Source organism: Alligator sinensis, unplaced genomic scaffold (genome assembly GCF_000455745.1).
Source record: "Alligator sinensis unplaced genomic scaffold, ASM45574v1 scaffold312_2, whole genome shotgun sequence".
Classification (NCBI taxonomy): Eukaryota; Metazoa; Chordata; order Crocodylia; family Alligatoridae; genus Alligator; species Alligator sinensis.
Genome location: NW_005842274.1, coordinates 151690 through 163413, shown reverse-complemented (window position 1 = coordinate 163413; position 11724 = coordinate 151690). Strand labels below are relative to the sequence as shown.

Sequence of the window (11724 nt, the reverse complement as noted above, 5' to 3'; positions counted from 1 at the left end):
AATACACAAAGAGCTGTGTTCTTACCACTGAAAACAGGGCTGCCCACAAAGATTTCAGGTGGGGAAAAGAAGAGAGTAGTAAAATTTCTCCTCAGAAGACCCCTATGTTGCATTCCTTAGCTCAGGAAGGGAAAAAACAATCTGACAACTGCCCAGGACCTGGAATAGATAGGGGGCTTCCATTTGATACTCACTTGACTAAACAGGCACGAAGGAGTGATCGCTTTGCAACAACGCTGAGAAATGAGATCCAAATGAGGCGAGCAAAGCTGCAAAAGAGCAAAAGCACTGCTGCCTTAATAGGGTCAAATGAACCAGAGGAGTATAGTGAGAACTGGAAACCAGAATCAGCAGAGAGATTGAACACCTCTTCAGATAGATCTTTTACCAGTACCTACAAGGATCACCTAAAGGAGGCCCAGGCTAGAGTCCTGAGGGCTACTTCCTTCAAACGGCGGGACTTGGACCCTAGCCCTGCTGACTATGTCCCCAGGTCACCAGAACGGAAGGCAAATAGCTACAACTCTTCCTCGTTGGCTTTGGTTTCTGAAGATGCCTCTGACTTCCTTGAGGCTGCACAGGTTAAACCACACTCTTCAGGGAATGGCACACATCATATTTCACGGATTGGAGCCAGGAAGAGGTTCACAGCAGAACAAAAACTAAAGTCTTACTCCGAACCAGAGAAAATGAATGAAGTGGGGATGTCAGAGGATAACTGCCATCCTCAGCGCCGTTCAAATACATGTGAGGAAGCCCTTGCCTCTTTTGCAGATAGGTGGAAATTCTTTGAAGAAACGAGCAAGCCCACACACCGGAAGTCTGCCCAGAAACAAGCTCCCCACAATCTGTTTGAGGAACAGCCTGGGAAGCCTGATAGAAAAGCTCATGGACATGAGGGTGAGGAATTACGGTATGAAAGAAGATCTCGGACAGCCTCTTTTGGAATTGAAACTATGCAAATTGCAAAAAATAATACCCATTGTAGTCCCCGTAAGGCAACTGACAAACTCATAAAATCTGAACAGCCTCAGAGACTGGGAACTTTTGCAGAATATCAGGCATCCTGGAAAGAGCAGAGGAAACCTCTAGAGTCAAGGAGTGCAGGAAGGTACCATTCTGCTGATAACATCCTTGATGCAAGCCATGAGCAACGTGAGAAATCCCAGTACTCGCATGAGCGATCCAGATCATCGCCTTCTACTGATTTCTACAAGCAGGTAAGAGACTTGTATTTTCATATTTGTCTTACAGAGTTACAGAAGTGGGGAAAAATCATACGTGCAATTGTACACAGAATCAGAGTAGAAACAAAGTACTGTTTGCCAGCTGTTAACAATGAAATCCTTGTTACAGGTAGCTCACATAAGCAGGATAAAAAGGATATACAAGGATATAGGAAATATAAAAAAGATGGGAGTATAAAATGAGAGTTCAGTATAGAACAAAGAACAATAAGCTAAATTAGTTGCTTCTATTTTGTAGTCGACATGAGTGAAGAGAAAAGACAAGATCATTTTGATCATGTTAGCAGTCTATATCCCATACTTTATACTAGGCATGAGAGCTGATTGAACGTGGTAATTCCTCACCCAAACTGACACATCCTCATCAGTACAGCAGTTATTTTACTGATGCCCTCCTTTCAGAAAATGTACCATCCTATGGTACTGTAAAACTGAAGTGGTGCTCCAAGGAAAATTACAAAGAAAATAGACTGATAAACTGCTGGTTTCCCATGTCACTCTCCTTTCTTTTAAATTGATTTGATCCAGGAAGCAGTTATAACAGAAGTTAGAGTACTAGCTCAAAAATCAAGGTTTAACAAAAGATTCGTACCATTTGGGATAGGGACAGACATTCGAAAAGCTTGAGCCTGAATTGATTCAATCTTTGCAGGCTACTGTAACCTGCATAGATTGAACCGATTTGCAAGTGCACAGACATTCCCTCTGGACTGAGGAAATGCAGGCACGTCCCTACAGTGGCTTAGGCTAGAAGCCAGGGGGGTGCTACAGCATCCCTCACTTCCCTTCCACAGTGCTGAGGTGGGGGGGGGGGAGGCAAGGCATGGCCAGGCCCTGACAGGACACCCTGATTAGGGAGGGGTGTAAACCCTGACCCTGCCTGCACCATCCCAGGCTTTTTCCCATTTGCTGCTCAAGGGGTGGGAATGTTGCCAGATCCCAGCTTACCACTCTGAAGCAAAGCAGGGATGTACAGTACATGCATCTGTTGATGATACTGATCTTTTCAGCAGTACATGCATCTGTTGATGATACTGTCCTTCTCCCTGCTTCTTCATACTGTTTGCAAACCTGACAGATGAGGGAGCCAGCAGGGGGCTGAATAATGCAGTGTTTATTAGCCCATCAACAAAACAAAAGCCTCTCTTATTAGTTCAAGCTCTTAAACAGCTTTTTCCATGGAAGAAACAGAGGGACATTACCAGCTGGTTTGTTGATTAGAGCCAAAAAGCCCTAAGTGGATACTTTTTGTCTGCCTGTCCCAGTGAAATTGGAGACGCACACAGAGACACCTCTCAGCGTTAGCTAGCATACCACATGCCTAGGGTCCATGAGGCTGGGGTCCATGCTGTGGGAGATGGGAGGGAGGGAGGGAATCCCTGTGGTGGGTGGTGGGCCAGGGGGAAGCGAGGCAGACCCTACGGTGCCTGCAGTCTCCTCCCGAGCTCCGGCTAGGGAGCAGAGAGGCAGGGCCAGCCTGACAGCAGACAGCACAGCCTAGGGCTGCAAAGCATCTGGGATGCTGTGGGAGTTCTGGTTTAACTTTAACTTGAATCAGGAAGGGGTCTGGGACAGAACTTCCATAAACTGGTTTGTCCCAAATTAGTTAAGTCTGATACTACATTCAACCAGGTTTATCTTAAACCAGTTTCAGCATTTTGAAACTGGTTTATGTGCACTGAATTTATGTTCTGTTACAGGTTTAAACCAGTTTCTCATCATTTAAGCTGGTTTATGTGTAATGTCTGTCCCTAGCCCTGGAAAACGTGGGTGGAACTTCTTTAACATTGTATATGACTATTTGCTTTATTAAAAAAAAAATCAATCAACCTCCTGAAAGAAGTCAAAGGTTCATTCAGTCCAAAAGCAGAAAGTCAGTTAATATTTAACCTTAAAATACAGGGAGAAGGTACAATTGGCAGGTGAGATCAATACAATGACCAGTTATCAGGAGATCTGTATTTTAAAGGCACGTTTATGTTGCTGAAAGATTGCTAGGCATGGAATAGATTCAGCGGATAGCATAGGATTGACTTGACTTAAACTTCTGGTTTTGCAAATACAATTGCTTCAGCTATATAAGAATTATCAAACCATAACAGACTTATAATATTGCTCCTCCTCCTTTCCTTGCTCTCATTTCCTGTACTCCAGTTACTGTAAAACTATTACAATAGAGACAAAAATCATGCTTTTATTATACAGCTCTTTAGTACAAACTGAATTATACTTCAGGTGAGGGACTATTTAAATCTAAGTTTAACAAAACTTTTTATATAGATTGAGCTGTGGAGTTAACTGTGTAGATAAGCTACTGAGCTGTAGGTTCCAAGAAAAATATTTTTTACATGTAGAGATTTTATTTTGAAAAAATCAGAAATAATGAATTATTCAGATGATCGTGTAATATGCATCTATATTTCTCTTTCATTAAACAGTATAGCCAAATACAGTATAAATCAGTGATTTACAAAAAAAAATCCTGTTTAGGTACCTGATAGCATGATGATTTAGGAATTTCAGACAAAAAAAGATATATTATTTCAAAACCATTTTTACATTCTTTGCATGTAAGATTCAGGTTTTTAGTGCTAGAATGCACTTTTATTTCCTGTGGGGTCAAAGTGTCTAATACAGTTTTGCACTTTGGGTGTGGTTGAAGCTGTGGCAATGTTGAAGTGAAACGTACACAGGCATTCAAAAGCCTTTGAGTATGTCCCTGTGCTAAAACACTAACAAGTCTCCAGTAAGTGTCTTGCCTTGATTTGTTTTTGCCAGATGGAACTTGCAAAGGTTTACAAATGTAACATTTAAGTTTTTCTTGTTTTCAGTAAACTAAATTGGTAACTTGAGCCTAGAGAGGTTTGTAGTGATATATAAGAGGTCACATAGCATACTACAATACTTGGTCAAAACAACATAAAACATGATATATTATTGACTTCATGTATATTCAAGCAGAGCAAACCCACAAATAAGAGGTTCCATAATGATAGATTTTTTGGAAACTGAAACTTGATGACTTTGTGTCTTACTTGTTATAAACCCTTGGCAGGAAGTCTTGGTTGAAATAAGGAGACAAGCTGAGGATTTGAAGGAGGATGAGGAGTGTGTTTCTTCTAGAAATAACACTGATGAGCAGAACTGCACTGTAAGGTAGGTGTATTTTTGTTTCTGGCTTCCCAAATCTGATGTTTTTTATATGAGGGCTACAATGATCTGATCTTTTGCCTAACCTGAAATGTAAGTTGAAGTAATGGCTAACTACCTCTCTCAGCTGAAGGAATGCCATGTTGATCTTACAGAAGGTTGTGCAATGCCTTTTCTTCCTCATTCTTTTCCCTCTGAGATTTCTAAAAACGACTATTGGCTCAACTTTCTGAAGAAACTCTAGTGCTTACAGAATATTACTTATTTTGTAAGGCCAACAAATTCTTAGTAACAGACTGCAGGGAAAGACTGAGTTTTAATATTATTCATCAATTAAATTGCTTGTAACAAGAAGGAAATGTCTGAGGTTTCCCAAAGGAGTGTTTCAACGTTACACTTGGCGACTACTGTATGTAACTGGAACACAGTATTACAATAAATCAGACTGTCTTTAAGCATCAAAGAACTACATGTAATTCAGAAAAAAAACTATTTTGTTCATCAGTCAGTTTCACTTTTAATTATTAAATGAATTAATAGGAGAGAAACTCTACCATTTCTTTTAAACTTCTTCAAATATTGATCATTTGTGTTTACACAGTGTAACTAGAACCCTTGTCTGTCTAGCACAAAGTGCCCTAATTCTGATGTGGAGTTTCTGGATGGTATTGTAATAAAGCAAATAAATAATAATAATTGAAACCACATCTGTTGAAATGTACTTGGCAGCTACATTTAGATTAACTACATACTTTTATCAACAGGCTTTCCTCCTGGGGTTTTTTGTTGTTGTTGTTGGGTTTTTTTGGCAGGTGAGAAGGAAGGTTTGTTTTTTTGGGGTGGGGGTTGCATGTTAAGAATAAAAGTGAATTTTTAAAAGCATTTCTACTGGTTTTCCTTATTGTATGTATTAAAAAAAAGAAATCTCTAATTGGCAGAAATTATCTCCCATCCTGAAGGATTCAAGTTATTGCAATAATATTTAGAATATATAATGTAATATATGACTTCATGCTTAAAATATTCAGTAATTAATTTAAAGCATTTATTAAATGCTTACTCTTGTAAATTTTTCTTCTTATCATTCTACTGTTTTAAATAATCTGCTATGTTGTTTAGATTCTGTGTAGCCTTTGCTATTATACAGCCGGTTCTTTGTATTATATAGCTGATTTCAAAATGAACAAGCAAGTATGATGCAAGAGAAGAAAGGGGAAAGTAGGAGAGGAAGCCTGGAGCAGATATGGCTGTGTAGGCAGGCAGTATCTCTATGCAACTGAAATGATTTCCATCTAGCATCACTTTAATCATAGTCACAAAAGCATGTGAATAATACACCTACGTCCACATTTTAACAGTGTCTGTGCAGCACAATCCGAGCTTTATAACTGTGGAATCCATGTAAATCACATGACTGAGCAGCAGCTGTAATACTTTTGTTTTAAAGCTGTAGTCTTTTCACATGCCATTGCAAATACATTATTTGGCCATTTCACCACATTGCAGGAAAAGGTTTTGTGAAGTGGTTTGTTTCATGGTCTTTGGTCTGATATCAGGGCTATTTAAAGTATGCAAAGGATGTACATGGGTTTTATATAAAAACCCATCGTTTAGACGCTTAATTCCTGTGCTGCGTATGGCCACTTCATGATAATGAATGACTGTAATGTTGAAACCATGCACATGTGTTATATGCCTGTTTTAAATGGAGTTGCTGTAATGTAAATCCTAACAGAAAAGGGAATTAAACTTATTTAGCATGATTCAGTGTTGTACTCAGTTGCTCTAAAGAAATTGATTTAGTATTTTTCCCAATTTTGCAATTTGCAAATAATGTTTTGCTGCTTTGGCTAATGCTTACTAAATTATAGAACATTAATATTAACCATACTAACTATAGAAAAATATGTAGCTTATTGGCTTATTTAATAATTTATGTTCTACTTGTAAAAAATGTACTTGTTATGGGCCTGATCCTTTGTCACTGAAGTGAAAGACAAAGCTTTATTATTCATTTTAGTAGATATGGGACCAAGTACTAAATCTTTAAATGGCTTATATTTTGGGTGACTGGAACATCTGGTAAATTTTTATTTGTATTTTTGAGGTGGGGGGGATCAGTACTGAAATATTCTGTGTTGTATAAACGAATAGAAAAATAATGGCCTGCTATTGGAAGCCTCCTTGAGTAATAAAGTATTTGTTGTTTTAAATTAGGTGTGTGAAAAGCATCTGGCCTTGAAGGCCATACGTATGGTGTGGGACTGGTCCATGGACCAGCCCAGCCCCACATTCTAGTACATGTCTTTAAGCAGCCAAAGTGGGTTCTGTCTTCTCCAGGGCTGGGCTGCATGATCCTGGAGCTGCCATTGGCACTCCCAGGCTGTACTGCCTGGCCCTGAAGCTACTGCTGCATGTAGCATGGCCTTGGAGTAGCCTGCAGCTTCTCTGGGGCTGTGCTGCATTTGGTGGCTGCTCTGTTGTTCTGGGAGGCGAGTTGGAGCAGGTGCTTCATGCAGCATGCAGGGCCATCCGGTATGCCCCACATAGTACCTGCATATTGCTTTGAGATATGGGTAGCACTGGGTGCCAGATGGTGTGACTCTGTGTGAAGAATCCAGCCCACAGGCCATATCTTTGACATCCCTGTTTTAAATGAATCTATGTACTGTATTGACCTGATTTATTATGTGTGTCATATGTGCTTTCAGAAGTGGTAGTGTATTTATGAGTCTTCATCTTGCCTGGTCTCTGACATGATAAAAGCAGCAAAATGTTTGAAGCTAGGCGGTGTGCTTCTGAATTTTAGCACTTAGCTCTCTGTTTGTATGAAAAGGGAGCAATATGCCTTTTCTAGGTATCATTACAGCTTCTGATTCAGGAGGACCTACTGCTATAAAATTTGAACATGCCAACTGTCACATGCATGCACTGGGTGCTGTTGTTTGTGTTCTGTGGCTTAAAGTCAAGAACTGTTCTCATCTTTCAGGATTAAGGCATGTTTGAAGCAACCTTGTTGATTTTACAAAGCTAAGATAATGCAGTATGTGCATATTTATTTAAGGATATTGGTTTCCATTGAAACTACTTGCCAAAATTCAGAGAGCAATAGAAAATGATAATAGCTTTGATCTGTAGCAATATACATAGATTATTCAGGGGTTGTATTTATTAAAATGATCTATTTCTGATTTTGCAGCATGATGTGAACAAATACATGTGACATAATGTCCCATTAGAAGTCTTGTACCCTCTGAAAAGATATAATCCACTAGGTATTTAAGGAGTGTTGTAGACATTTAAACAGTGTAGATCTAGAATTTGGCCTATGGTATATGAATGTGTATAATATAGGTTATGTAGTGCCCTGCACAAGCTAGCATGTTTCAACATGCAATTTATGCTTTAGTTCATGATACGTATTTCAGATAAATTAAAAGCCCTACAATTTTATTTCAATTTAATTTTGATTTAAATTTTAATAATATTTTGCATGCATCTCTTCATCAGTTTGTCTTTGCTTTGAAAGCAGAAACTCTATAGTTCAGAAAATTAGGGGCTGTTTATTAGATCATAGTTTGAAAGAGGGGTAATTTTTTGGTATTTAAGAGGTATTACATATAGCCTGACCCAAAGCCAATGGGAGTCTTAGATCAGAACGTTACTTTTTAGATCCAGTTCGACAGAGATGACCACCACAGACCTTATTATACTGAAACACACAGAATAAAAATTAATTCTCAAACTAAAGGACCTAGTGCCCTTTTAGACACAGGAGCAAGACCCCGAATCATTTTTCCCAAATAGGAGACTAGACATCTAAATAAGTGATCACTGATTTGTCTTTTTCAAAGTACGGAGTAGCCAGAAACTTCCACTGACCAGACAATGCAACAAATTGATACATGGGAAAATGAGGTATCTTTTACAAGTAGAATGTAATAATTTTCAGTCTTTATAGTAAGTGAGTTAGGAATGTGCAAGGCTGTTGCTCTTTAAACCTGTTTTTATGTTTCCCTGATTATTGCTCTGAGCTTGGTTCTGTTTTGTACTCACTATAATTTAACTAGAACAACAACAACAACAACAACAACAAAAAACAAACCGGGGGGGGGGGAAAAACCAGTAGGAAAAAGAAGTGGTGCATTTTGAAATTCTGGTCTGTCACTGAGCTCGGGTTTCAACAATGAACAATATTTGCTACAAAAATAGATATTTCTTAATGCAATTTCTTTTAAAATATTGCTGATTTTTTTTGAGTAGTTCTCACTGATTTTGCACAATTTTTGTTTATTTTTGTAATTTTCTCTCTCTAGAGTGTGATGTATAAACAGTATATTATGCTGTCAGAATTGCAGTGGTAGCATATACTAAGATAACAGGAAGCTTTGTGTATGGAGTATGCAAAGAATACTTGAAACTAAATTAATTTTTTGTTGTATCTGGCAAAAAAACATGTTTAGGTATCTACTTACAATCATTGTTTTGCTTGATGAATAGAAGGAACGATCTTTTTTAAAAAAATCATATTTACTATAAGGACAGTGGGTAATAACTGGAACTGTTTTACAAGTTATGGATATTATTCTTCTAGACCAGAGCCTGTGACATATAGGCCAAGTACAGACATTTGGGGGCATTAAGGGAAGGTGAAAATGATTCAAAATGGCATCCCAATATCAGATAAGTCAGGATGGAGGGCTACTGGAGGGGTGGGGGTTTGCTACTGGGGCCTGGGGGGCAGACATGACCCATGTGGGGCCTGGCACAACTTGTGAGTGGGGTGGGATCCCCCACAGTGAACCTAAACCCCTAACCCTCCTGCCCCTCCCCCAACAGAGGCTTACTTGCTCAGCTTCCAGCAGTGGTGAACACTGATCAAAGCAGCTGCACTCTGAGTGACTTGTGGGATGGAGGTTAAGAGAGCTGGCTCTTTGGGGAGGGTGGGAAGCAAGAGCCTGGGGCAGGCAAAAAACAGCCTAGTGCATGGGGGTAGAAAAAGGGCTGCAAGGGTGAAAAGGGTGAAAAGAGCAACCCCAGGGCTGGAACCAGTGACTAGGTTTTCCCAGTCCCAGGGATGCGCAGAGAAAATGTAGAGAAGTTCCATGCACCAGTTTGACCTAAATCGAATAAGTTTGATACTACATAGATTCAGGTTTATCTTAAATCAGGTTCTGCAATTTTTAGACTGGTTTGTGTACATGGAACTTCTGTATAGTTGCAGGTTTAGACTCATTGCTGATCACTCAGACCGGGTCTGTTTGTGTATGGTCGGCTCCAGGACAAGCAAAGTTTAAATTGGGCGGCCATTTTGAGCCTGATTTAACCTCCCCAAATGTCTGTATTTAGCCTTAGCGAATAGATACAAACATTCAAAAAAAGACCAAGGTGGAATCAGTCTAGTTATGCAGTTTTCTGTAAGCAGCGTAGTTCGGTAGTGAACATAACACACATTCACCCTTTGGTGTGGGGGCAAATCCTAGACCAGGTTCCACCATTTTTAAACCAGTCTGTTCACCACATTTTTGTTCTGTTATGGGTATAGACGAGCTTCTGATCACTTATACCAGTAAAAGTGTAATGTCTGTACCTGGCCAGTAAGGCTTACCTAGTGTTGGTGATAATCATTCAATACAGTATCAGATGAGATGTGACAATTTCTCATTTTCTTTATTGCTTTTGTGGAGGAGATTACAGAGTCTTGCTTCCTTATAGTGTTTAAGGGGGAAAAAAGGATGATGGCAAACGTCTCATAATAACTTGCTTCACTCTTTATGATACACAATATGTCTGAGTTTCATACCTTATATATCAGAACCTGTCACTTTACACAGTAGCTCTTTCGAGGAAAAAAATACCTCTTAACCCTTTGATCAGAATATAGGGATTAACAAACAACATGTATTTTGCAATGGAAGTAAAGTAATTAATCGAATTATAAAGTTTGAGGAGATTTTTTTTCTCCTACTTCTGTGCAGGGGTGTGAAAACTGTTCCTGCTTTACACAACGCCATTTCCTTTGAGAAAGTTTATTATCTTCCTATAAATGCCTTTTTGTTTAATTATATTTAAATATCATGAAGGATTTATTAAATAATCACAGAAAAATGATTGAGTATGGACTTGCAAGGAAACTAATAGGAAGAGAGCTTGTCAGACAGCCATGAATGCTGCAGATATCTGTATTGCTGTTTATGAGTTTGCCTTTACATGGAAAGATGCCTTATTTTATTGTGACCAGCTGGAAGTTGTTCCTAGTAGCAGTACTGTGGTGTTGAGTAGTAGCTCTTAGTTGTCATCTGGAGGAAGTGCAGGGGATACATGCTTATTCGCACAGTCTCATAGCTATTAGCAAAGTGTTAAAGAATGTGAGTTGCTGAAGTCCTATGTATTTACATTAGTATTTCTTTATCAGTAAGATGCAGATTGTTAATGCATCTGTCAGACACTGTTTTCTCAGTGATGGCTTCCAATCAGCTATAATATATAGACTAATATATGATCCAGCACACTGTCTAAATCTGCTAAGAAGCATCTAGTTTATCTGAAGCTAGAAAGATTTCTGTGGTTCCTATCTTATAGAAAAAGACTACATATAGCACTTGTACTAACAAAGGAGAGAGCTGCAACAATATTAATCAGTTTTATATCTCCTGCAAATGCTTTCCCTGTACTTGAACTGCTGTAAACTACAGGCATTATTAATATATAAGCCTTCTTTGGTATAAAAAGTGCCACAGAATAGCATACAGTTAACAGTGATCAAACAATCTTCTATCTTTCACCATATGACATCACCTATGATCACCTATGACATCCCTACGATGTCATAGGGATAATGGAGACCTGGTGGGACTCCACCCATGACTGGACCACGGGGATAGATGGCTATACCCTGTACAGGAGGGATCGTGTAGAGAAAAGGGGTGGGAGTGTAGCTCTCTATGTTAAGGAAAGCTACACGTCCCTGCAAGCCAATATTGGCGACCAGGGTGGACGGCTGGAGACCCTCTGGGTTAAAATCCGTGGGGAACATGGCACAGGGGACACAGTGGTGGGAGTCTATTACAGACCTCCCACTCAAAGTCCTGAGCTTGACCAGGAGTTTGCCCAGGAACTAGCTGAGGCAGCTTGCTCCAGGACCATGGTTGTCATGGGTGACTTCAATTACCCGGACATCTCGTGGGAGGATCGCTCAGCAAAATCTGAGTGGTCGCAGAGCTTCTTCTTGTGCGTGGATGACCTCTACCTGACTCAAGAAGTCTATGGGCCAACGAGAGGCAAAGCGCTGCTCAACCTGGTACTGGCTACTGGGGATGACCTAGTC

At 39.5% G+C, this 11724-nt stretch overlaps 1 protein-coding gene across 2 annotated transcripts in view; it reads left to right on the top strand.

Annotated features, from left to right (window-relative positions):
• The window catches only part of SHROOM2 (shroom family member 2), a 150031-nt gene that overhangs the window by 82174 nt on the left and 56133 nt on the right, over positions 1–11724 (top strand). The window contains exons 4-5 of one of the 2 annotated variants that reach the window (XM_025209247.1): positions 1–1220; positions 4303–4403. The exon at positions 1–1220 is cut by the window's left edge and continues 1457 nt beyond it. The exons of the other annotated variant lie outside the window; for it this stretch is intronic. Coding sequence (XP_025065032.1) covers positions 1–1220; positions 4303–4403 — 1321 coding nt within the window. The remainder of the gene's footprint in view (positions 1221–4302; positions 4404–11724) is intronic. 2 annotated transcript variants of the gene reach the window in all.